The sequence below is a fragment of the Crocodylus siamensis genome, chromosome 7, assembly GCF_052110815.1.
Source record: "Crocodylus siamensis isolate JL-2025a chromosome 7, ASM5211081v1, whole genome shotgun sequence".
Classification (NCBI taxonomy): Eukaryota; Metazoa; Chordata; order Crocodylia; family Crocodylidae; genus Crocodylus; species Crocodylus siamensis.
The window spans coordinates 7,043,573-7,071,362 of record NC_143401.1 but is presented as its reverse complement, the minus strand read 5'-3'; the positions used below and the strand labels follow the sequence as shown (position 1 = coordinate 7,071,362).

Sequence of the window (27,790 nt, the reverse complement as noted above, 5' to 3'; positions counted from 1 at the left end):
AAGGGCAGGGGGGAGCCATCCCTTTGGGGGAAACTCTTCAATCTGTAATTTATAAAGTCAACAGTTCATTAGGATCTTAATTCTTATTGTTTCCCCTGTAAGCTTGAGGAGCTCATTTTGGGATGCTGGAGCCCTGGGCTGAGAACAGTCAAATCTCTCGTAAGATGAAAGCAGATCTGCCAGCAGATTCTCAGCGTGACAAATGCAGTTTGTAGCCTCGTGTGCAGTTAAGCTGAAGTATTCTTTTCTTTTAAAAAATAATTAACAGGACAGGGAAGGCTTGTGCTTTTCATAGCCAGCCCAGATACTTTTGGCTGAACCATCTAATGCACCTTCCCTCTTTTGCACTGCAGTATCCCAGGCACCTAAGTGCCTTTCTCTCCTGTCTTCCCCCTTTTATTCACCTTCTTGCTATAAGGATCCACCCTTACTGTGTGAGACAGGTAGTTAGCAATGTTAGTTTGAAGTCAGGCAGAAGGCCGGACAGAGATGCACCTTAAAGGCTGAGATACAGCTGAGCTTGCATCATGAGATGCTGGGGACAGCATGTGATGATGTGAGCTGTTGCTCACAAATCTTATGCACCTCTGAGTTAGTTGGTCTGTAAGGTGCATTTGTACCCTGCCTTCTGCCTTGATCATGCGGCTGTTAACAATACATGAGCTTACTGCCACCAGTGTTGACAAGCGCGATGGTTAACTGGCGGCTGGTCCTCTAGCCTCTTTGGGCTTTACCCGTTTCCATTTGTCCTGCTTCCTTATGTGACTGTAGGTTTCGGATGCACCCTCCTTCAATTCAAGGAGTCAGAAAACTTAGTGGAATGGAGTTGAAATAATCTTGGGGTCACTGTTTCTGGAGGATACCCAGATCACGTAATAGTCTCTTGAGGACAAGGGAAGGAAAGCAACAGCGTAAAGCAAGATCCCTTTTTCCACACTGCAGTTGACTCTACAGAGAAATTGGAAGGCCTGATCAGTGCTTAAATGCTAACCCACCTCCATAGACGTTACAATGTGTGGGTCACATTGTACAAATCAGTGATCTTTTTGCTCAGGAATGAAATGTAGAAAGGAAGGGAGAGGCCTCTGAGTTTAACCCCTTGAATGCCAGTGAAATGTACTATGCCAGCGAGGTTGACATGGCCTCCCTTTCTTTTACAGACCAGTTGTCGGCAACCTTTTCAGTCTGCAGACCAGAATGACCGTGCTCCGGTCAGAGGTAGGCAGGCAGACGCTAGGACGTGGCCACCACTACCACTTCTCACCGCCGTGGCACGGGGGAAGTGCTTGCTGCTGCCGTGCCCCCCAACCGCTGCAGCATTGTGGGGGAAAGTGCCCACCTCTGAACTTTGCTGAAGCCTCACATCTGCAGGATGGGTCTGGCCTGTTGGCCCCAGGTTGCTGAGCTCTGTTTGAGACCATTTCTTTATTTTTTTTTCCTGTAAGACATTTGTTAAGATGAATGAAGACTGGGCCCGACAGACTTTCTTTGGAGTAGGCAATTCATATATCATCCGAGTGCAGAGAGGTGGAGCTTGCTTCAGAAACCCCAAAGAACGAACGCACGACTTAACCCTACCAATGACCTATCTTTTCCCAGAAGCGATGCACTTCTTTCAGCCTGGACATCTAGCCGGTCAGTGTTGTCTGAGGTTACGATGTGGTGGACGATGCCATTCATAGAAATGCCTCCCCCACCTTTAAAGAGATAACATCCTATATTATGGTTCACATACCACGCAAATACTTGTTGCTTCCAGCAAACCTAACTCCTTTCTTCAAACAAGCCTACATTATGCTGGATACGGGAAGGATTTTTATCCTGAACTTTCTGTCTCCGCTAAGGCCATGCCCATTCAGCATCAAATTGTTGGAGCCCCATGTCCATGCTGCCAGTTCCAGGTGATTTTTTTCCAGTAATCGATGTAACACCATCACGGTGCACTGAACCTGGGGAGATCAGCAACAGAAGAACGTGCATCCTTTAGCTGAGCATGATCTATTTAGTGGCCTGGTCATAAGTAGCACTTAAGCTGTTTTAAGGAAAAAAGAGCCTATCCAAACAGATTGCCTCCTGAGCTAATACATTGGTTTGCATCTCAGTATCAGGCCTTTATCATTCCTCTGATTTTATAGGTTGGTACCTAATATATTTGGATGCTTCCAGTCCTCAGCTAAGCGGTCAGAGCTGTGCCGAATGGAAGCACCAACACTCTTCTCCTTTGAAATCTTCTTAAGAACGTGAAACTTGGATCAAATTCCCAGAAAAAGCCACTAAGGCTGGCAGACTCTCTTCGCTCCAGGCCTTCTTTGTGACTTCACATCATAGTTATGCTAGTTTTAGAGGCTCACCTGATTACTGTTTGAATCCTGGTAAAAAGTGGAGTCTTCCCCTGGAGTTTTGCTTTGAGCATCCGTTTGTCAGAGCGTGACATTTGGGTGTGGGTGGAGAGAGTGCAAGTGGTCACGTTTCACTAGCTCACTATAAAGCAATACCACCAAGTATTGTATAGCTCTGACACCGAAGGGAGGTGCCCATTCATGGAACTGGGTATTTTTGTAACGGCTAACTCAATTATGAGAGTCATGGCATCAAATATGATCTGAACAGTGCGCTCTTCTGCTCAAAGCAGGACCTGAAATCTTCCTACCCAGCTTCTCCATGCTTTCGGACTCCCCGAGTGAAATGGAAGATGGCAGCGATGTTTTGTTAGAAAAATGCAGCCATTGGAAAATGAAGTGCATGCCACATTAACGGCTCTGTTTCTTTTTGTGCTTGTCTTCCTGCCTGCTCAGGCGGTCCTCAACCTGTGTCTCCGAATTCATCTGAGGTGCTGAGGATGGTACGGTGTGCCCATAGGGTGGGGAAAAGCTTCTGAAGGAGCCAGATTCCTCCTAAAGCCCCGTCTCCCACCCTGCCGAGACTTGTCCGGGGATGCAACACAGCCCCCAAACCCCCTCGCAGGGTGTAGAGAGCAGTCTTGCTCTTGCTGCTCTCTGAAGGCGGTGTTGTGGGGGCACCCTGTGCAGTTTCAAGGACGTGTCTGGATGCGGACAGCAATGGAGGTGCTGCTGGCTTTCAGTGCAGATGAGGGCAGTAGTTTAATGGAAGTGACTGGTACATTGGGGCAGCGGTAAAACATTTTCCCCAGAGCAGAAGTAGCAAAGGGCATGAACTGGCTCAGATGGAGAGGGAGAAGCCAAAGAGTGGCGATGGCTGTTACTCTTTCCATGTCTCTCATTTCAACTATGGTACTTGGATATTATGGTGATGGGCTGTAGATAGTGCCAGTCCTCAAGGGCTTGACCGGAAGGGGCAGCTGCTTTCACACCAGTAATATTAAGGCTTCTAGCATTTCTTGGCAGCAGCGACTTTTGGGCATTGAGATTGATGCCATTCACTAAGAGGAGCAGATCAATCCTTCCGTCCCTCTGAGCACACCAGTGTCTCGGGCGCTTGGCAGTTGTAGCACCTACCAGCCAAAGCGGGCTTTAGTTGTGCAGTGAATAATTGCTATATTGAGCTGCCTCGCACTTAGCATGCTCAATGCTGTGCAGTCCCTCTTCCCATAGCTGGTGTGCGTGCGCATCTTTTCCCCATATTAATATTCACACCCACCCACCCCTCTTGTAGCATGCCCCGCACTGCTCAGCTCTGAAAACAGGGAGCACGCGTGTTGCGGGAAGGACGCACTTCCCGTCATCGTACCATCATCTGGCCTTGTGTGTTCTTGGGAGTCCTGCTCTAATTGCATAAATTCAGGAGCGTAATTGAGATTTTACTTTCCATTTAGCGAGCGAGGCAGAAGTAGGATGGAAGCATGCTCATTTATGTTTCATGCTCCATCGCTTCAGCATCATTGCCAAGAGATGTCACATTTTCCCTGCGCCCTCCCCTCTGCGACGTGAGAAAATTGAATCATATAAATTTCAAGCGCTCCATGACAAAACTGTCCCTTTGTCCGATATTATTATGCATGAGGTTTTTTGGGGGGGGGTTGTTGTTGGAATACAGAATTGAAATCAACATGTTGCCAGCTCTCATTTCATCCTTGTCGGGAGCCATCCAAGTTTTATCCATTCAGTGTCTATGCTTGTTTGCGCCATTTGACAGGCTGAAGAGAAGAGGAAAGCAGGGGAGGGGGGTGGCAAGTCAGGCTTGGCAATGTGTTTATCCAGTGCTGATTACCTCTTTAGATCTCCTGTTTATAGGCAGCTCCATCAAGGTTGCTCCATACAACTTTTCATATTCAAACTAAATTACCTGCTTTTAAAATCCTAGACTGGCTTTTTTTTTCCCCCCCTCTCCTTTTAATCACACATCCACCTTTATTGAGTTGTTTTCCTTCACTGGCCTCAGTCAGATGGATTTTGATGGGTGCTAGACACTCACCTTGTTATGTCACAGGTGGCCTTTTTAATAGCGGGCTTTGGAAATGTGCTGTTTAATTGGTGTAATTTTGCAAAATGTAAGAATCCTTTTTTCCAAAGGTGCTTCTGTAGTGGAACGAGGGAAAGCCATGTCACTAGCTGTACTGAGCAGTAAACCACTTTGATACCAAAATTGAGCTGAAATGATTTCAGCTATGCTTGTTTCCATAGTTTTTTGTTTTTTTTTTAAAGAAACGCATTCCAACTAGCAATTGCCCATTTTCTCTCCACATCCACCAAGACGATTGATGTAAGAATATGTTTTCTGTACTATTCTTTCTCTGTATGTGCTGTTTTTGCTTTGTAGTAACTCAGGTTGGTGTGTCCCAGGGACATAATATGTGTCCAGACCCTGGGATTCCAGAGAGAGGCAAAAGAATAGGCAACGATTTTAGGTAAGAACCTTTTCTGTATGTGCTCTGCATGCAATTAAAGATCCTGTTTATAACCACCATCAAGTCTCTTTGGCATTATATGTAGCCTGCTTGCTTAGAGACCCACTGTACACCTGTAAATGCATTATATTGGGAAATCTTGCTCTGATTTAATAGCACAGAAAGATAAGCGTGCGTGCAATACCATGACAAGCGAAGATTATAATGAATTCCCCCCGGGAATGTTTTCTCTTGTCAAAGTCAGCCTCCTAACCAGGACTGTGCAACCAGGGTTCATTATAATTCATTTCCCCCCCCCCCAAGCAAAGTGCGGAAAGAGCGGTTTAAAACAACAACAATAACAACAGAAACCCTTCTCGTGTTAGTGCGAGTCGCTGCACGGTCGCATCCCCCGTGGTTTCTCAGGCGACTTCCCAGAGCCCTCGTGCAATCTTTTGTCAATAAGCATATGTGCTGCTGCATAATTGTTCTCTCCTTCCAAAGTTTAAAACAATGCAGTTGTCCCCTTTGTACTCGCTGGCCTTCATTTAAAGTGCGTAAGAATAAATCAGCCCACTGTTAGCAACAGCAGATCAATATTTAATCTTATTTCTTTGTCAATGGCTGTTTTGTTCCCTAAAATATGCCTATCAATTTAACCTGAAACCATCAAATTCCCTTCAAATCCACAAAAGGGATTTCTGGAAGGGGGTGGGGGAGACAAAAGGCATTGCCAATATAGTGCTTAAATACAAAGGGCTGGATCCTCAGCTGGGGCAAATTGGTGTCACTTCATGTGACTGGAGGGGCTACACTGATTTATGCCGGCTGCAGATCTGGATCTAAAGCTGTAGAACAAAGCACACACATTTTGGTGTGATGTGAAGATTTTGCTGGTATAAAAATGTGGAGCATGTAATCTCTCGGGGCCAAACTCTGTACTTCAGCATTTAGTAAAATTCTGCTGAGGTTGTATTGAAAGACGTACGCCCACTGTTAAGCTATGACCACCTTAGGCCAACACGAGCAAATGCACGGGAAAAGCGCATGTCCTTATTTCATCCCATGCCGTGCCCGAGAGGCCAGCGGACTGTCTCTGTTCACCGATTAAAGAATCACTAGTGTAGTCAAAGAAAGCAAGTGACAAATGTGGTGGCCCCGGCAGCGTTTCAGGTACTAATCCCCCACTTTGGTTCTGTCTACCAGGTTAGGATCCAGCATCCAGTTCACCTGCAATGAAGGCTATGATTTACAAGGGTCCAAAAGCATCACCTGCAAGAGAGTGAGCGACATGATTGCTGCTTGGAGTGATCAGCGGCCAGTGTGCAGAGGTTAGAGACCGGGGGGGTTAACCTGGGGGATGAGGAGCAATAAGAACCCCTCCTCCCTGACCCACCCTCCCTACTCCATCCAGTCTTCTTCAGCTTGGTCCCTTGGCTTCCTTCTCCCTGTAGGGCTGCTATCTTTTTTCCCAGTATTTTGAGCCTCACCTCCTGGTTAGCGGTCTCAGAAAAGGAATGCTTGAAGTTTCTGGAACCTGAATCCTCCTTCCAAGACCCGTTTTTAATCTTCTTCTGGCATGCTGATTCTTTCACCCCTTTGCACTTTGCTCTTTTGCCTCATTGGGCAGTAACCAAACTTGTTTGGCAACTGGGGCCCTGGAGCTACGTGCCAGGATTTCCAGCTCTGCCGCCTGCCTATTGGGCACGTGACCAGTTCCCCAGCTCTACACTGGGGATCATGGCACTTGCTTAGCTCCCTGTGCAGCTTATATACAAGTCTGGTGCTTCATGGGAAAGGCACAAGGTATAAGTATAAAACATTGTTGTTAAGGTGGAAAGCCAATGCCAGGAGCTTAGCTGGCCCATTGCAATGGTGGAACACCTAAAATTGGTCAAGAAATTGGCTTTCATCCCCCACTTTCATTGCAATGGTGGAAAACCTCAAATTGGTCAAGAAATTGGCTTTCATTCCCACTTTCTGGAGCAGCAAGTAAAAAATATAATGATGGTGGAAGCTGCATGCAGTCCCCTGATGAACATCTCTTTCAAGTTAGCGGCTCTGATACTTGCCTGCTGGGAACCTGCGGCTGGCGATCAGTTCAGCAGCACATGTGCTGCTTCCATGGGGTCAGGGGCACTCCTAATTGCTTCCCTCTGGTACACGTGTTCTTCCAGTGGGAGATTATGTCCTCAAGACAGTTGCCCCTTTTATAAGTTATCGGCTTCACTAATGAGTGTAATAATAAAACAGATACCTCGTTACATCGCCGGCAGAAGAGAGCTGTTACTACTTAAGAATGCAAAGCCAAAGAAAGGTCACTCCCTGAGCTTTTCCTGTAAGGCTAAATATGCTAGCTAGCTCCCATCTGAGATCCCACTTCTGTCCCAATCCCGTCTCCCTTCATGGCAGCTTGTTGGAGAGAGGCGACTAGGAGGATGTCCCATGCATGGCCAGGCTTGGTACAGCTGATAAAGACCTCTCCACATCGGGGTGGGGGAGGAAGAGGGGATGAATTGATTTTTCCATTAACTTTGTGCAAAGTGGGCATAAAATGCTACCAAATTGGAGTGGTCCTGATGTGCATTTCCTTCTTCCCTTTGGGCAGAAATGGTAGCAGGTGCTCAAGGGTGAAGTCTCTGGAGAGTCAGGCTTCGCCTGTCCTTCATTGTGAAAAAACTTGCAGCAAGCGGTAGTGCTGTCCTTCAGATCATTAATGTTTTATTCCTCAGCAAAATGTTTATCCTTGATAACCTGAAGCTTGGACAATCCTGCCCCCAACACCCGCCTCCCCCCTTGCAGCTCCCTCCCCCTCCAGCCCAGCCCTGATCGCGCACAGGCACAGACAGAAGTTAATGAAGGTGCTCCACTTTGGAGCGCTTTCATCCGAACTTTCATCACATGAGGGTTTATGTGCCATGCAATCGGGCACTTTTCAAGCTCTCTGCACTTCTGTCAATGGCTGTAGAGCGCTTTCATGGGGCTGCTGGCATGGCAAATGTCACTCCTGTGAGTGCCCAATATGCATATTGCTGCCAACGACCGGCTAGAATGGGAACAGCACAACTGCGTTTCAAAAGCCCTCGATTGCTTGTAGCACTGAGATGTCACAAACACTTAAATAAAGATTACTCCCTTGCACTTCTGTTCCTGCTGTCAGTCTTTAAGTTCTGAGTGGCTGCAGCATACAGCACATTGACAGCCACAGAGTTATAGATAGGCATGGATTGGTTCAAATCCAATTAGTGCAGAAATTATGTTTGTTAATTAGCATCATTTCTTTGAGAACGATCCCACTTAAAGTCAACCTTTCAGTTTAGATCTTCAACAATCGCCGTGCTTGGAAGGATGTTAGGACAGCTACTCTTCAGAGGGGCTGGGTCTGATGGAGTTCACCCTGCATAGCACACAGAATTCACAGAATCAGGGAAAAGTAGGGTTGAAAGGGACCTGCGGAGATCATCAAGTGCAAAACCCTGCTCAAGGCAAGATCATTCCTATCCAAACTAGTCTATACAAATCCTTGATTAACCTGTTCCTAAAACGACACAATCGATCCTGTCGTACAACTACGAAGCATATTGCCCAAAGACACTGAACCTGCCGTAGGTGAAGCAGGGGGAGGAGAGCTATACATGTCCCACTGCTGCCAAGGTTATTAAAATGCATTCAAGTGGTACATGGGAGCCTGGCTGGAAGAATTATCTTTGAGATCTCACAGAGGACAGGTGCAGTTCTAGGAAACCGGGGAAGGTCAGACGAACTGCTTCTCTGTTAAAAGGAGCAAAAAGAAGGATCAGGGAAGTATACATAGCTCAGCCTTGGAGAACTCCTGCAAGGTTGGATGCACAATTAGTTGGATGACACACCCAGAGTAAGCAGTGCTTTACCATCAAAGCAGACATGTGGGTTCTTCAGAGATTATTTTGGGTCTAGCACTATCCAATATTGATATTAATGCCTTAGATGATGCAATAGAGAATATAGTTAATAACATTTGCATATACCAAATTATACAAGAGGCAAGGGTGTCTTAGGGTGATGTATCTTTTATCAAACCAACAGCATAATGGGGTGCTGAAGAATGTTTTGTATTAGAAAGTGTGTCTAACTCTATCCTAACTATGCAGCTGATCTGATAAAAGAGATCACCCTAAGAAGTCGCCTCGCATAATTCCTGGATTGTCAGGGTTACAGTGTCACCCTAGCACTACCATATACCAAATTGTAAGGGGTTGCAAGAACCGTGGAGGACAAAGTTAGAATTCAAAACAAACATGACCCTTTGGAGAAATGGTCTGAAATAAATAGGATGCAATTCAATAAGAAAAACTGAAGAGTAGTACCCTTGGGCAAGAGTAATCAATGTGCAAACACAACACAAAAGGATGACTGGCTAGGATACAGTTCTGCAGGAAAAAAAGGGTTAGTATAAGGGATCACAAACTGAACTTGAGTCAGCACTGTCACAATATGGCAAATAAAGCAATCATTGTACTAACACAAGTCAACAGAAGTATCTTGTATTAGGCATGTGAAGTAATCTTTCCACTCCTACTCCTCCCTCATAATGCTTCCCCTGGAGGACTGGGTCCAATTTTGGGCACCTAACTTCATGCATAAACTGAAGTTTAATAAACTGCTCTCCCTCTTCAGGTCATAAACTAGCCTTTAACTCCTTAGATTGGGGGTGAGGGAGAGTATTATGGACAGGTTATTTCTTAACTGTCCATTTCCAGGAGCTTGCCACGCGTAAAAGTTATACCATTTTAACTATACTAGTATAATTAAAATGATCGACCCGCCAAGCAGATGCAGTTCTAGCATTATGAGCAGTTGTGTACCGCTACAGTGTGTTGTTACCATACCGAAAGAGGCATCAATCTGAGTCTTTTTTAGGAGCATTGTACAAGTGTAGGAGTACCAGCATTCACTACCATCCAAGTTGTAGTGTGACGGCAACTAGGCTGGCAGAGCCGAGTACTGTAAAATCACAAGTGTCACAAGCTGTGCTGGTGAATACGTAGATTTGCTGTGATTAACAGCATCTGCACTAGGAGCTTCTTTCAGTTCAGCTACATCAGTCACTTCTTCTCACTTTTGGCCAGTGTAGCTAAGTCAGCTTTTGTCTTTGTGTCCTACATTGCATTGTATCAGCACTTTATACCAAACAACTGCATCCACAAAACTTGTACTGGAATAGCTGTACAGGTAAAAAGACCACATCCCTAATCAGCTAGGTTTTACTAATGAAAAAATAGGCCAGGCTCAGGTGGCTTTGCTTCTTGTATTGAACAAGATGCAAACAATAACCTGTAAAGGAAAAAGAACCTCAACTCTGGACTTCACTAGTCTATTTTGTATGAAAGGTCCTCAGATGCTATGGTGGTAGGTGGCAGTACAAAACATTGACTGGTAAATGAAACCTGGATATTTACTTGTTATCCAAATTGCAGGCTTCAATCCATAGCCAGGATAAGAAGTGAGTAGCATTTTCAAGGTAACCATGTTACCTTGGGGCAAAGCATCCACGCCAGAAGATAGGCGGGTGATCCAGGCTGACCTGGACAAGCTCAGCAAATGGGCAGACGAGAACCTGATGGTGTTTAACACCGAAAAATGCAAGGTTCTCCACCTTGGGAGGAAAAACCTGCAGCACCCTTATAGGCTCGGCAGTGCTACATTGGTTAGCACTACAGAAGAAAAAGACTTGGGGGTCATCATTGACCACAAGATGAACATGAACCTCCAATGCGATGCTGCGGCTAGTAAAGCGACCAAAATGCTGGCGTGCATCCATAGATGCTTCTCGAGCAAATCCCGGGACATCATTCTCCCCTTGTACTCGGCCTTGGTGAGGCCGCAGCTGGAGTACTGCGTCCAGTTTTGGGCTCCACAATTCAAAAAGGATGTGGAGAAGCTTGAGAGAGTCCAGAGGAGAGCCACGCGCATGATCAGAGGTCAGGAAAACAGATCTTACGATGACAGGCTGAGAGCCATGGGACTCTTTAGCCTGGAAAAGCGCAGGCTCAGGGGTGATCTGATGGCCGCCTATAAGTTTATCAAGGGTGACCACCAGGATCTGGGGGAACATCTGTTCACCAGAGCGCCCCAAGGGATGATGAGGTCGAACGGTCACAAACTCCTGCAAGACCGTTTCAGGCTGGACATAAGGAAGAATTTCTTTACTGTCCGAGCCCCCAAGGTCTGGAACAGTCTGCCAGCGGAGGTGGTTCAAGCACCTACATTGAACACCTTCAAGAGTAAATTGGATGCTTATCTTGCTGGGATCCTATGACCCCAGCTGACTTCCTGCCCTTTGGGCAGGGGGCTGGACTCGATGATCTCCCGAGGTCCCTTCCAGCCCTGATGTCTATGAAATCTATGAAATGTTGAGATCCCTAAAGATGGCCTTCCTTTTAAAGGACTTGGGGCATCCAGTGTTTTCTGAATATCAAGCCCCTTGATTTGGGTGATATCTCAGGTTAGGTACCCCAAAAGCACAAGAACCATAAGAAATATGCACTTCTGGAAGGCTCATTCTCTCTCTTTTAATGCTATTGCCACCTGGACCTCTGCGTGCCAACAAGTGTAGTTTGACAGACATAGTCTGAAGGCAACGTAGATTTTCCCCAATAGACAAACCAGAGCAGATATATCTAGCACAAGATTTCATGGGCTGAAGCTCACTTCATCAGATGCTGTGAAAGGATATACAGAAAGCAGAGTACTTTGCACAGGATTTTCTCATTAACCAGAAGTTCACAACCTTACTTTTTGTGGTTTCCACGGGTGGCCCAGCAGAAGTAGGCCAGAAATGACGTAATTTGGATGTCCTTCAACCCAGTAGTGTGCATATGTGAACTGAGACTAGCCAATATTGATGCCCATTCTGCCCTTGGCTGTGTTTGGTTCCTCCTAAATTGGCATGTATAATCATGATATTTGTCATGCTAATAATGAACAACTTGTAATATTTTTAATTAAATCCCTCTAAAGCCCTTAAAGTCATAAATTGTTTTTTCTTCAGTTCTTTTTTCCCCCTTTAATTTCCTCTGCAGAGTTTTGCAAGGCGTTAGAATCCCATCTAATTCTTTGAAACAAGTGTAGAATAAATTGAATCAGTGTAAGAGGATATTTGGCATAAATATGTGACACTATAAAGGAAATTTATAGTGTCCTTTCGTTTGAGATAAGAAAGGATTTGCCTGCGTTATTACTACTCTGTGAATCAACTTGATTTTTTTTTTCAATCCAACCTCAGTGGGGGATGGGAAGTGGTTCTTTTTTGGACAAAATCCCCCCCCCCCCCCTTTGCCTTTTATTCCTGTTTTAAATCATTTTTATCCCTCTTGCAGTTTTCACACTTCCCTTGTTTAAATGACAAATTCCTTAGACATTCAAGTGTCCAGTTGTCCATAGGAGCCATGCATAACTCACTTCTCTGTAGTGAGAGGTTATTTGGACCCCTTGGTCTGTGACGTAGGACATCCCAATTTTCTGCTCTGCCACTGATTTTATTTGTGACCTGCAGCAAGTTGTGTTTAGCCTATCGGTGCTGCAATTCCCCATTTGCTAAATGAGGCTAATGGGACATTTTTGTCCTTTATTTGTGGCGAGGATCAGCTCATCAAAGATACGTAGGCATTCAGATGCTGTGGCACTGGAGGCCTTCTGAGTCCCACAGGCATATCTTCTTGGGTCCTGGTCAAGGGCTTCTTGGTTGAGCCACTGGGACATTTACCGTTGTTTGCCAATTTTTATGGGTAAGCAGCAGCTAGAGGAAGCATGGCCAGGTGCTCTGAACCTGGACCATGGTCCAGTCAAGTCACTAGAGAGGCTTCTGCTGGTTTGCATAACTAATTACTTTGCTGTCTGAGTGATGCACCCTTCCAGTGATACCTTTCCTGTTCTGGATGCGTTCAGCTGGGTAGGTACACGTAGAAAACTTGTCCTCAGCACCACTATTTCAGCACAACCTCCCCTGATGGTCCTGCCTCCGGCTTCTAGCCCACTCCTTGGTGCTATCCAGTTAAAAAGAAACAGCCTCAAGCAGAAGAGAAATGTAGAAAAAAGCAGGTAGAAAATGTACCCGTTGTTTGTTTGGGTTTTTTTGAAGATGCAGCTTTCACATCAGCAGGTCTAACTTTTATGGAGTTTAGGGGGTGAAATAAAAACTTGAAAGGCCTGTCTGGGCATCTCACCTGGCAATAGAGATTGATTTTGTCTCCATCATTAACTGATGCAGGATTGCAATGTAAATGCATGGACTTGGGAGGGAGGGAAACGAGGGCAGAGGGGCGAAGTTTCAGTTTGAAAGAAGACAGTTCCTCTGTGTGTGTCGTCTTTAAGTGAAAACAGGTCAAATGAAGTGGGGAGGGTTGAGGAAAGGGGGCAAATTTGGTCACGTCTCTCGCTGTACTTCCTATTGTCCTGCCTTCCCATTGAAAAGCACCCCCCCACCTCCCAAAACCACCGTTCACAATGAAGTGGGCTCAGAGTTGGTTGTTAGGCGCATAGACTGGGGACAGCTATGTGAAAAAGCAGCTGTTGAATTGTGTTGCTCATCTCGTGTGACAGAGCCCTTCATCATCAGCTCTGTCCAGCCTTATGTGTTCTGGTGAGTGATGGACCCATAGTAGACCTTTGGATCTGATGGCACATGTGAGCGTGTGACACATACGCACACGTGTGCATGCACACCCACCCGCTCCGTTGGAAAAGTTCCAAAAGGCTACTTCAGATCAGAAACTGTGGCCCGGGTCCTTGTCTCACTCGGTACTTGTCTCAAAGATACCTGCAGGCAAGGCTCTTTACTGCACATTTGCCAAGGGAGAGGGAACTGGTGGACACCTGTGACAAAAGGACTCCTCTGCTTGACTTAAGATGCTTTAAGTATGGAGCAGAGCTGCCATCTCCATATCTGTTTTTCCCAGTCTTTGGAGACATCAAACTTAATTCAGCCTCTCCTCATTAAATATTTGCTGGCCAACTTTTGATTAGGTGTATAGAGAAAAGAGAACAGGGTCTGCCTGGCAGATTGGAAAGAAATGATATGTCCTAGCTGAAGTGCTCAAGGTAGCCTGCGAAGCTGTCCATGCACCAGACTTAAGGAGGTTTTTACGCAGTAACCGTAGGCAGCACAAGCTCTGTTAAACTAACCTGAGGGCCCATCAGGCTCCATAAATACTCCCGTTTTATTCATCACAGCAAAGTCCTGTTTCTTTTGTACTGCAAAGGACCTCCCCCCTCCCCGCAGCAAATTTTATGCAAGCGCTGCTACCTTCCCTAAGAAAGGGCCAAATGGACATGCTTGGACAAACGAACCTCCCAAACATGCTCTGTCTTTTTTTCTTCTTCACAGCCAGGATGTGCGATACATACCTCCGTGGCCCCAGCGGAGTGATAACTTCTCCCAACTACCCTGTACAGTATGATAACAATGCCTACTGTGTATGGGTGATCACGGCCCTTAATCCAGCCAAGGTAGGTCTCGCAGATGCATCTCCATGTCATTGTCTTTACCCTCGCTCCTTGTTGAAGCACCTGCTCCTCCTCTTCCTTTCCTGCGCTTGCTTGCTTTCTTCTAAAAGCTGTCTTAGTTTTTGTTGCTGCCATGTCTTCTGACTAAATGCATCTCAGCTGCTTACGGAGGCCATGACACATCACCTTCCTCCCTGTTTAGAATATGTTTCTTTAAAGGGTGCAATTAAAAGTGAATGTAATTATTTTTAATCAGAACCTTTTGATATCTTGATGTGAATGGCTCTGACATGCCAAACAGCTTAGCAAAGCATTTCATTAAAACTGGCTTGCAGTTAAGGCACGGGGTGGGGGGGCCGTGCCAGGAATGCTGATTTTCATTTTCTCTTGACTGATAGCGGGTCCCAAGCAACCAGGGTTTATACCCCACAGGGTGGAAGAAAATCAAGACAGCAAAGATTTGCTGTTGGCTGATGATATGCCATCTTGTGCCATATACCAGCCAGACCCCACTCCCTCCTCCCCCCGCACCCTGGTCTAGTTGGGTTTGGAGCAAGGAAAAAGTGTGTTCTCTGCTCTCTTCTTCTTCATGTGTCTGTGGGGAGGAAGGGTCTTAAACCTGTGGTCTCCAAACCAGTGAGCCCTGAGGGTGCAGAGTGCCCTGTCTCAGTGGTGCTGGCCCATGGGAAAGCAGCTGACTAGCATCTCCAAGTGGTGATAGCAGTGCTCATTGTTTCCCATCACTCTGTCTTGCAACCCAAATTGCAGCCCCTTTTCCATCTACAAAGAGTGGTCTAGAAACATGGTTTGGAGACCTTCCCAGCCTTCCCAAGATGTCTGACACAGGGCAAAAGCCATTGGCCATGGGCTGGGTTTCCAAAGGGGGAGGTGGATGGAGGACAGGGACTCCCTCTCCTTCATTTCCATTCATCTTCAAGGCTTTGCACCCCCAACGCTGGCAGTCCTGAGATGTTCTGAGTAACAGAGCTTGGGATTTTCTCATCCCCTCTTGTGGCAACATTTCATTTGCATTTTCCCTTCCCCTGGCCTTGCCTGCATGGCAGAATTTGCTTGTTTAATTGTCCACTTGTTTGCGTACAAGAAAACAAGATTTCAAGATTGCTTTTAAATGTTACACATGATAAGAATCCGCCCTGGTTCATAACTGCATTTTGGGGGAAGGTGGTGATGATGGTGCTGGGCTAAACCACTCAACAATAGCTTTTTACTAATTGGAGATGTATCACAGGTGGTGTGTGTCTAATTCCCAAGCCTTTGGCTTTATTAGCATTTAGTGAAATGGAAGGAGATGGCTCTAAGCATATGAATATTACCGACATTTCCAAATGCTCCTAAGCAGGGCAGCCTAGCCATGTTGCCAAATAAACTATGTACATCCAAGTGGAGTACACCTGGCATGGCAGTGAAGGGACATGGTGTTTTCAGATGTCTTATAGCTTGCGTGTTGCTGAAGGAACCAAGGATGTTGTACAGCTGTGACCCAGATCGAGATGGTCTTCTTAATCAGACTAAGTGATTGCGGCAGTCTCCCTTAGCCTTTTCATCTAATTTCAGCAGAGCATCAGTGAAAGGTACCAGTCCAATAGGCACGGTGAAGAACCAGAAAAGCAGAGAGGGGACAAGGGTTAAACCGAAAGAAGGGAGTTGCTCAGAGAAGGTGAACATGTTTTTTAATCAAAGATAGGAATGGGCAGAACCAAAGCTTGACTCCCAGCTCTGATGCCAAGGCAAGAAACAGTCACCTGCTAGCTACTCAAGTGCGTCTTCCCAGATGGCACCGCCAAGCCCCAAGGTGTCCATCTGTACAAAAAGCAACTCCATCCCTAACTCCATCCATAGGCTAACTCCATCCCTGCATTTTCGTGGTGAAAATACTCTGGTATGGCTGGAACACAAGCAGGTGCTTGCCATCAGTACAACTCACTGAGGTATCGAATGCATTATTTGAATGGGAGGAATATCCTGCAGTTGTAGGAAGATAGGTTCAATGATTTTTTTCCCCCCCTAATATGACTTCTGTTAGTTCATGAAAAAGTTTGCATTTCAAGCCATTAGTCTCTTACACTTATTCAGTCAATTATTTCTTGGCTGTTGCCCCTAGACAAGCTTGCATGTTGGCTCTGTGCCTTCTGCAACTGATCCAAAGAAAGCACTTCATCAAGATGTTAATTTCCCAGCATCTTTTCTCTGTGGCTTTTTTCCAGTCTAGTTGAAACACTAACAAATTCTGCTATTGAAATTCCCAACAGCATGGCCCGGTGGGCGGTCTCGAGCATGCTCACCTACGCTGCTTAGCCCTAACACACTGACACCAGGGGCGTGGGGCCGACTGTAAAGCTTACTGACTCCCACCAGATATTCCAGTGACTGCAGGAGGGTTTGGCTCAGGCCTTTAGGAAGAAAATGTCCCTGAAAAAGCATGACATTAAACAGCCAGGTATCCAGGATGTAGCCATAGGGGTCTAGAGGCAAAAGGAATCAGGACTTGTGGTAGAGGTGATCTCTTTTAGTAGACCAACTAGATTTCTGCAAAATCTTTTGTTTTAAAGATTTTTTTTTGCAAAAAACTAGTTGGTCCACTAAAAGAGATCACCTCTACCATCAGTCCTGATAACTTTCAAGAGTGCTGTTTCTGTGAACCTTTAATTGCATGACTGGAGGGGTCCCACTAATCATACATTTCATAGAGTTGGGTATCTTGGCCTGGCTCTATAGAAGGGTGTTATGTCCCAAATTCAAGGAGGTGAATTGCTCTTTTTTTTCCTGTGCAGACTTAAGTCATTGTTCCTTCCTCTCAGAGGCACAGGTCCTTCCTCATCAGGCTAATGTAGCTGTGCAGAGTTGGCTCTGGATAACAAGAGCCATCCCTGATGGTGCATCTAATGAAACTGTAACCGATATTATGACATGGAAAGCCCTCATCCAGATCTTGATGTCTCTATAACGTAACCTGTGCAGAGTGGAGACACAGAGCCAGATCCACAGCTGGCAGAAATTGGGATAGCTCCACTGATTTCTGTTGTAGGTTGTTTGGCCATGTTAAGGCTCTGACCTTGGAGCTGGATTCTTCCACTGAGTGTTAATGGGGATGTGTGGAAGGAAACCCATCCAAGGGTAACTATCCTCTGCAGGGCTAGAACAAGTAAGCCTACAGACTATTGCTTAGGTACCCAGTTAGACCCAAGTACTACTGTGCATCTTTCTACCTCCTCTTAGTCCCAGATGGGCATGTTGACAGGACTGGCAGGGAAGGGAGACATATGAGGGGAGTGAGTCCAGAATAAAGTTGGTATCAGAAGAAAACGGGTTTTCTTTCAACCAAGGGAGGGAAGCTGTGAAGATCCCGAGTGGAATAGGAATAGAGGTGAAGTGAAGTGAACTGTCCTCATTGACCAAGACAGCTAAGGACCTTATCAGCGAGGAGCTATCTGTCACCAGGAAATCCTGCCCACTGTTTGTCCCCACAGCAGCGATACGCAGTGCATGGATGAGTGACAGAGGGGATGGGATGGAAATTAGAGTAGGGAGCTCTGCTCCATTGCCTGTGATCTGGGAGCCTTACTGGTTTCAGGAGCTTCACCTTGCAGTTGTTTTGCTGAGCTGAATCTGCTGTTAGAAGACAAACCTACAGGCCCAGGTTCCTGTGCAGGTCCTTGGTTTGTGCAGCAAGTGCAGCACCTGATTTGATACAGCCAGTCTGGTTTCATTTTAGCTGGGGCTTCTCTGTGACCTCTAAAAATCCCTACCTGATATGTCAAATAATTCCCTTTCAGGTTCCTGATATCCCTGCATCTCTAACCACTGCAAAAAGGGATGCACTGAACAAGCCAGGGTTTCAGAAGTATCAGCATCTTTAACTCCATCTAACATTAATGGTAGACACAGATGCTCAGTCCCTGTGAAAAATCGGGCAGTAAGCATGTGTTACTCTCCTCTTGCTTCCAAACCCCTCTTTTTAGTAACCGCACTGAATGCTGCTAAAGCTGGTTACGTCAGATCAGTGTTCAGGCGGTATCCCAGTCCAGGAGTGCAGTTGAAAAGTTTCTACCAGGAGCCAGTAGTGTTTAATTCCCCAAAGCCAATTCTATAAGCCATGTTTTCTCAGGGAATACATTGCTAACGTTACCCTGAGCCTAATCCTTTACAGCCCTAATAGAAATGGCAGTGAAAGGGAGGAGAATCTATCTGATTCCTCCTTTTTAATCCTGCCCCCCCCTCCTATTATGTATCTTTTTTTATTTAAGAAATAGGTGTAGAGTTCTGGTGAGTAAAACCATTCCTTGTGTTTTGGAGTTTGAATAAGGCATTTGCAGGGAGTCAGTGAGTTTTGTTTTCAAGCTTGGGCACATAAAAATGCTCAACTAAATCCATGCTTGAGCACCTAAGTGAGTTGGGTGGGTTTTAGAGGTGTTTCACTCCCAGCAGCTGCCTTTGACTTGGATTTTCTGGCACCATCCACAAAGGAGCAGGACGGTAATTCCCGTGTCGTGAGATGCCTTCTGCAGTACAGGACCACGTCCACCGCTTCAGCGACCCCAAACGAGAGAACTGCCTCGTGTCACTTCTCCTTAGTGTTTGAATATGCAGACTCTAACCTTCGACCCTTCTTGTTTGCTTTTGTGCCAATCACACGTTCAGCCTGAAGAGCCAGGAAATGATTTTTTTTGCTCTTTCGCCAGCAGTACGGCCGAGCAGGTTTCCCCCGTGCTGCTTAAACCTGTTAGGCAGTGACCCATCCCACATTTCTAAGACTCCCTGTCCGCTCTAGCTTGACTCCTGCTCTTTCTCCACTTGGGCTTCTCCTCTTTTAAGAATCCATAGGGCCAACTCCTCAGCTGGCATAAGTCCGTGGAGCTCTGTTGTTTCCATCACCTAGTGACTTCCCACAGAAAATACATGGCAGAAGAAATTGTAACCTGTTTAAGATCCACAGGCTTGCTGGGTTTAAGCCCCACTGAAGTCAATAGAGCTACCTTGGCTTATGACAGCTGAGGATTCAGCCCATACAAAACAGATTGTGACTTCTTTCTTCTTAAGTGACAAGCCGTTAATTATGAGCATCAGTTTATGAAGGTTTCCGTGAGCGTTTCAGAGGGTTGAACACTTTATTCCAGAAGCATGTCTTCAGCGGGGGGGAACCTCTCTGCCTTTTGCAGCCCAGGGTTGAGAAAAAATACTCTAATGGGTTTGAAAAAGCAGCTGCTGTGTCTGCTTGTCACTTGCAAACTGTTTAGCTTGTTCGCGTTAATTTGAGATGTAGTTCAAAACCAAAGACTGATGTCTTTGCCCTGTTTAAATGGCAGAGAGTGCTCTGCATGGTCCCCAGGGTCCACGCAAGGAGTGGGCTGGCTTTTGGCACTCCTTGGGAAGAGAGGAAACAATGAAAACAAATCGATTGCATTTAGCTTTCGCTGCTATTTAAGGAATCTGTCAAGAGTGCAGAAAGTCAGAGCGCACCGAAGGGCCCTCCTCTGCCTGCTTAAAACCCGTGCTGCCAGCCCCAAACCCCTGCGTGCCACAGCAAAATTAAATGTTTATCAGAAGAAAGATGTGCTCATAGCAAGGGCCCAATCCTACATGTAGATTCCTGGGAATGAACTGTTCCTTGACCCTATGTAGTTTGCTAGCTGGGTTGGTTTAGCTCACCTGTCGACAGTATAGGCAATAGGGCTGTGCAAAGCTTTGGTCTCTGATTCAGTTTGGTGGAGATTCGGCCAATTGGGTGGCCAAATCTCCAAATTTGAATCGAATCAGAGGACTCCTAAATCTCTCCAAATCAATTCTGAGAGACTCGGAAAGATTTGGCGATTTGGACATAGACAGCTTTAAATGTGTTTTCTATGTACCGCTAGGTAGCAGGTGGCTCATGAATGCTGCAGTGGTGGGGTGGATGGAGTGGCCCACAGGAGCACAGGCCAGCTTGCTTGGAAGTAGACCCAGAAGTAGACCAGAAGCACTTCCAGGCCACTTCCAGGTCCCCCGGGGAATGTGCTGAGGACCCCCCCCCGCACCCTCCTGGCTTGGCAACTGGTGCCTCCTGGATCTGCGGGGTCACCTGGGGTCCTCCTGTGGCCAGTCGCCGAGCTGGGGATGTGCATTCCCTGGCAGACCTGGAAGTACTTCTGGTCCACTTCCAGCCTTGCTGCTGAGCATGCCCCCCACCCCACGCTCCTGTGGGATGTCCCATGTGCCCCCACATCACAGCATTCACAAGCCGCACCAGTACCTCGAGGTATGTAGACAAAACATTTAGAGCTGTGTCTATATCCGAATCACTGATTCTCCAAATCAGCATCAAATCTTCAGATTCAGATTTGGCCGAATCAAATCGGGGACAGTGATCCGAATCTACAAATCAAATCACTGTCTCAGATTATGACCAGATCTGAATCTGAATTGAATATGGCCTGCTTCACACACCCCTAATAGGCAGGTGCTTGTATAGGACTGGGAGCTACTAGGACCTGTGTAGGACTCTGACCTTTGTCACTGATATTTTTTGGAGTCTTTGGAAAGACATTTAAGCTTCGATTCAGAAAGGAGCCCCCAACACATAAGAAGTCAACGGGCTTCTTCTTAAGCTTAAATCTAGGCATGTGTTTAAATACATTTCTAAATTAGGCCTTTCACCTCCTTGATTCACGTTTCCCATCTGTAAAATGAGGGTGATTTCCTAGAGAGGCTGTAGAATTGCCATGCTTGGAAGTTTTTCAGAGTAGGTTGGACAAGCACCTGTCAAAGCTCATTTTAGACGGGGGTGATCCTGCCTAGAGCAGGGTGTTGGACCAGATGACCTTCCAAGGTCCCTTCCGGCACTACTCGTGTTTGATTCCATGAAACCCATTGAAATCAGGGTGAGGCTTCTCGGCGAGAAAACGGTTGATCTAAATTGACAGCTCATTTGAAAGTGACCTGTTTGGCATGTTTCATGGGACTTTCAGAGCCCCAAAGCATCCTCAGGTGATACAACTCCATATTGTTCCATTGCACCCCATAATCTTTTACCAGTTTATACCAGCCTATGATCTGGTCATATGTTTTTAAGCTTCAAGTGTCCTTTGGTAGTGGGGAAAAGAGTGTTGAGCTGCTGCGTTTTTCCTGATTTTATTTTTCTCTTCTAAAAGCAGAGCAAAAAACACTTTCTAGCCGAAATTGCAAGTATAGGCAAAACTCACCCCTGTGCAGAGACCCAGCACCTGGCCCACTGGGCTATGTCCACCAACCAGTGGATCTCGATCCACTGGTAGATCTCAAAGCCTCTTGCGGTAGGTCTCGGAGCCTCTTGGAGTCAATCTGAGGCTGGGATCAGGGGCTGAGTGCCTGTGTGCATGCACCCGCATCCCAGCCCAGCAGGTCAGTTCATGGGGGAGGGGAAGGGAAGGGAGGGGGCTAAATCAAACTCCCACAGCGAGCGACAGTGCCGCAGTGGCAGGAGCAGGGGTAAGTTGAGTGGGGCCCCAGCTGGGTGGGACTTACCTGCTGGGGAGGCGCACCCCCAAATAATTTTTTCTCCCTCTGCCTTGATCTCCCCCCCTCTCCACAGACTTAGTTGCTGGGCGAGGGGAAGAGGGTGGCAGCGATGCACGGTAGATTTTGGGCTGCTTTTAAATGCCAAAGCTGATCTCCTGTTTAAAAAGGTTGGAGACCACTGTGCTATGTGAACGCCAATTTTAAAGCCTTAATTTCCCCAGGGGTGGCCCTTTGTAGAGAGCTGAATTTTTACCCAAAGTGCCCTGCCCAGGTTTCAATTTAATATACATATACATATACATATAATTTCACCTTTGCTAGATAGATATAAATATAGATAAATTTCCCTCGGGTGGCGGAGGGGAATAAATGAAACGGAAATCTTTGCTCTCCCCCCACAGAACTTGAAAGGCTTGTGTTTGTGTTGGAGAAAAAACAACCCACTAATAAACCACTCTGGTGCTCTTGTTTTTTCTCCCATCCCTCCTAAGTGATGAGATATTTGTTTACTCCATGATATGTTGCAAACCAGCAATATTGTCTTAAAAAGCTGCCTAGACCAAACATCCTGCTGGCTTTTACTGTGATGATGGATGATAATGGGGGAAAGGAAAATTATAATAAAAGCCCTACCTAGTATACTCAGCCATCAAACGGCTGCACTCTTTGGACAAATGGGGCAGCAGAGTTTTTCAAGGCTGATATGTTTGTAGGAAACCCAGTCCACTGAGCTACATCGTCCTTTCTGACGCTCAGTCAGAAGCCCTCGGTAAACAGTGTTAAGGGCAGAGATCAGGCTGGCTGACAGCCTGAGATTCATTCCTGTACAATGGGCTCACCACAAGGCCTGCGCACCACACAAGGGCTATGCAGATCCTCTTCTGAGGACCATTCGTGGTGCCTAGACTTTGCATTGGGAGCCTGTGTCAAGTGAAGGAATTGCATCAGAAGTGGGAAGCATTGCTAACCAGACCCAATCTTGAGAAGCGCGCATGACCATTGTGGGGAACTAAAATTGGCATGTCTGAGATCACCCTCTTCAAATAAGGGCAAGATTATTTGTCTGTGTTTCTTTTGACTCCTGGGATTCAGCCGCAGGCAGTGGTGAGGACAGAGCGCTTGCAAGCTTAAGGGGAAGTGTTGTCCAAAGGGCTTTTCTGGACTGAGGCCATCTTGTAGAAAGGAGGCTCTATATTGGCCTTTGATTCCCAGGGGAGAAGGGATCTGGTTTTGGATAGTCTGACTAGGACAATTTTACTCTAAGGAAACTGTGGATTAAGTGGCTTGGCTTAGAAACACCCACGTTTTGATTCTCATCTCTGCTGCTTCCCCAGTCCAGCTGTGGGCAGGTCCTTGCACAGCGTCCTTGTCCCCTCATGTAGAAACACCACCTATTTGTAAATGCATTGTGTGGATAGCCAGGTTTACTGAATGACTTTAAAGCAGTGTTGGGGGACTTAATTAATATCCATAAAGCCTTTGGAAATGAATTCGTTTGAGGTGCTATACTCCATGGACATTATTAGCATTGTAATCTTATTCTCTAAATGTAACCTTCAGTCAAATCAGAAATAGCAGTAGATCAAGCTTTTAGATCATGAGACAGACTCAACCCCATTTCTTTGACATTGCTAATTGCTTCCTGTCATTTAAATGACTTTAAAACGAGGTTTTGTGCCATGAGTGTATCCGCATGTGCCAAGAGGTCCCTTGTTGTTTAATGATTCATTAAATAATTTGTAGTCTTCAATGAAAAGGAAAAAATAATGTGGAAAAACACATAAATAAATATTACACTCAGTCTTCTGTTCCTATGCAACAAGGTGACGGTCTACAGTATACGCAAATCTAATTAGCTATTTAATTAGGGTCAGAATCCTTAAAATTCAGTTTACTTGAATGACTGGTTTAACTAATGATGTGTGCCATTTTGCAGCATGATGCTCTTTATATTAATTACATTATTTTGCCTTTACAGGGTTTAAGATTTTCTACAGGTTAAAACTTCAGCACCGCTACTAATATTAGCAGTGTTATATATATATTTTTAAATATATAGGGATTTTAAGAGTGTTAATGGAGTGGCAGAACCAGCAATTGGAATTGATCATTACTAATGTACACCAGCTCCCAACTACCATTATGCCTTTATATTAGATCCCATCAGCTTCTGAATGCGCTGTTCCTCTTCGGATGTTTTAGACACAGTGCCTTGTTTTATTAGCTTATTCTCCAGATTTAAACATATGTATAAGACAGTAGCACAGAACATTCAGCCTGAATTATTATATGCTCCTAGTTTTTAGACGGGAGCCCACATTTTGTATCTGGTCCACTTAAAAATAAATATCGGAAGTTGTTCAACATGCTGTAGCTTCCCCTAAACAATACCTGTGGCTTTGCAATCGTATAGTAGGCTGGTGAGAAGCAGGTCTATACCTTAATATTGCATGAGATGGGATGGGAGACGAGGCTAGGGCTTGAAAGGCAAGTGATCTTTAAGCACGCCCGTAGTGCAACCGAAACCAGTTGCCGTTGAGATCTGTGGTTTCTTTTGATTTCTGTGGGATTACTTGCATGTTTAAAGTTATGCACATACTTAAGCCTTCATAGTGTTGCGAGCATTAGATTCTGCTTTTGTCCCAAGACTTTTCACCTCATATACTGAAGTCTTTTTCTTTTTTTTTGCTAGTGGCCTTCTTTTAGAGAGATGCTTCTCAATATAGATAGTATACCCATAGCTTGTAAGCAGGAACTCTTTCTGCATTTCAATATGGATAAAAATGTCTAATAGAATTTTATTTTAAATTCCAGTATTGATTGATTTAAACAGTCCTCCTACACTTTGCAAAACCAAACCACATCAGGTTGGTGCATGAATGCAATACTGGCTGGAGTCGGAATGAAACTGGTGCAAATTGGTGAAACTTGGTTTTAGTGCCTCTTCCTAGGGAAAGCGGACTACGGGCCACATTATTTGGTGGTGCAAGCAGGTGTAACTCCACTGAAATCCATGTAACTATGTTGATTTGGACCCAATGAGGATCTAAACACCTTGCTTCCTCTTTCCATTTTGGATGAAAATATTTATTGGTGCAGTGTTTGTGAAGTGTTGTGCAGACATTTGGAATGGCAAGGTCCATCCCCTTATTATCTTGGATTAGTTTATTTCTAATCTGACATACAGATGGAATAAATAAAGAAAAGCTAATGGACATTTGTTTAAAAAGGTAAATTCCTATTTGCTCATTTATGGTGTTATGAGTACTTTAGTGACTGTGTTTTTCTCACACACCAAATGCATGCTTAGGTTTTGCTTTGTGCTAGAGCTTTTGAGAAACTGCCGAGCAACATCCTCTCCTGTTGATTTCATTGGTGTCATGGGAAATCCCGCTCATGCAAACAGACACACAGTTGCAGCACATGAAAGGGCAAATATTGTGGTGTGTACATGGATGGTCCATGCTGAATACAGCTTACCCAGGGCTGGATAAAGGCTCAGGCACAGTAGGTTTGTACCTAGTGCCCCAAGTCTGAGAGTGAGGTAATGTCAAAATATAGCACTCACTGGGGGAAAAAAAATGGATGGAACTTGGAAAAGCACCAACTGTCTTTGCAGCAGATTTTGGCTTTCAGTGGGGCTGCACTCCTAAATCTCGTAAATACTTCTGAGAAACCCCATCTAAAGCTTATGTGAAACAAAGCCTGAAACCATGAACCCAATTACAAACTAATGCAATAATGTCTGTCTGAGTCTGCAGGGAGCCTGAGATGATCACTCTAAGCTACCCAGAGTGTAACAGGAACAGTGATGTCTGCAGGGAGCCTCAGATAGCATCTGCCAGTAATCACTGGAGCCAGGGAAGGGAACCACCTGACCACACACCTGCTACCAGACCAGACCAGCTTATGTTCCCAGGTTGCTTTAGGCCTGGCTGTACTGTGTTTAATAAACAAATGATACATGTATGCACATTCAAATCCATCACCTAACTCCAAATGTAAAAGGAATAGCGGGGTGACAGTGCCCAAACAGCACAGCAAATGCAGCCTCCATGCTGCACACTCAACATACATGTGCCTGTATCAATAAATGCATCTCACATCTATAGATGCAGCACAGACACCCAAAAGGTGATTTCAATAACAACGCCATCCGTCTGGTGGAGAAATACCACAGTGCTATAAAAAGTGAGAGCAGCCACCATTTGCAGCATGAAGGAGATATAATACTCATATAAATTGCTCTTCGATAGATACATGAATAAAGAAACAAGACAAGAGGAGCCACCGGCTGCCTCAGCATTTGATTCATATTAACATGCTGCATCTTTGCTAGGTTATCAAACTCACCTTTGAAGAATTTGAGTTGGAGCGAGGATATGACACGCTGACAGTGGGTGATGGAGGGGAAGTTGGAGACCAGAAAACTGTGCTCTATGTGTAAGTAAAATGTCTTTTGTCACTTGGGAAATATTTCAGCATCATGATACTAACCATAGGTAATTGAAATCTGGAGGGTCAGGGAAGCACTGGCTAAAAGTTAGCGAATGTTTTCTGTTATGGTCTAAACCATGGAGTGAAAGGAACATTATTGGCAAAGGTATATTTTTTATTTAACCAGACCCTTCATTGTTGTTCCATCTGGAAAACCCATTACCCCATTTTCCCCACCTGTTCTTTCAAGCTGTCTCTGTTTCAGAACACTTTCCAGGAGAGGAGATTGACTATTGAATACCTAGGAAATTGAATGTGGTGATATCAAATTCCAGTGTAGAAACGAGAGCCATCACATATGCTGAATACACAGGGATTGAAAACTTGATTGGGCTTGATTGTGCTTAGCCCAGCATCTTGTCCAAAGTGGGTGTAATCTGCTACCATTCTGATTTGGTTTTCTGCCCACTTTGCACTCAAGTAAAAACTAACACAAAGTCAAAGGCGATCGGGAATCTGTCTTGCTGTATTTATATTATTTAGATGGCAGACGTAATGTGCCACGACAGTTACCTTGGTCGAAAAAACATTGTAAAACATTCTAGTTTTACCAGGCTGCGCGGATCTTTGCTGTGCATGCAAAAGCCCCCCTAGTGCCTATAGGGATTCTGCTCAATTTGCAAGGAAAGCAATTGGTTCATATGACGGAGTAAGCCATTCCAGCCATGTTAAAAGAGATTAGGTTCACAAAGTGCCACAGACCTGCAGAGTAACCAAACATGCTAACCAAAAGTGTCAAGCTCAAAGGAGGTGGTGGGCTAGATCTGGATCTTTGGGCTTCTCATGGGCCAGGTGACCCATCTCTGGATCTGGCCTGTGGGGCTTCTCACTGTAATTGCCAGAGCTGTTGTGTCAGTACCAGCAGCCAAGGAGTTAATGCCACTGTTGTTCAACCACTATCAGTGTGGCCAACACATGGGGGTTATCTCTGACGCTGTTCGCTGTCCTGCCACCGATTTTTATGCTGAACAGCAATCAACAACTGGAAATCCAGGAGTGGGTGAGGGGTGGAGGACTGTTAACTCTTGGGGTGCCAGCCACAGTGCTTCTGGGAGCACTGGCTTAGGAGCCTTGTGGGCTAGACCCAGAGGTGAGTTGTTCGGCCACAGAGAAGCTCTGCAGGGCAGACGAACCACCTCTGCAAGTTGTATGTTTGACGCTGATGATTTAAACTACAGTGAATACTGGCCTAAAAAAGCAAGTACGTTATGTCATGTTAAGGCTATCTTTGCAGTCTTTCAGGGAGCGTAAGATAGTAATCGAAGGGACTTCTTTGTTTTAAGCTGAAGGAATAGAAGCATAAGAAGTACCATACCATGTCAGAGGGATATCAGGTCCATCTAGCCCAGTGCCCACTATGGGAGGATAATGGCAGAAGTGGATCCTATAGAGGGAGGACACTGAACTGAATATATCTAGAGTGATCTATCCTCTATTCAGCACCTGCCCTGGCATCCACCATCATAGGTTTAGAAGTACCAGGGGAAAGATCTCCAAGCTTTCTGTTCAATGGCT

At 45.5% G+C, this 27,790-nt stretch overlaps 1 protein-coding gene across 1 annotated transcript in view; it reads left to right on the top strand.

Moving 5' to 3' along the window:
* CSMD2 (CUB and Sushi multiple domains 2) overlaps positions 1-27,790 on the top strand; it is a 645,501-nt gene that overhangs the window by 355,828 nt on the left and 261,883 nt on the right. Inside the window, exons 8-11 of the mRNA XM_090057063.1 lie at positions 4,738-4,825; positions 6,011-6,135; positions 14,169-14,290; positions 26,118-26,221. Coding sequence (XP_089913189.1) covers positions 4,738-4,825; positions 6,011-6,135; positions 14,169-14,290; positions 26,118-26,221 — 439 coding nt within the window. The remainder of the gene's footprint in view (positions 1-4,737; positions 4,826-6,010; positions 6,136-14,168; positions 14,291-26,117; positions 26,222-27,790) is intronic.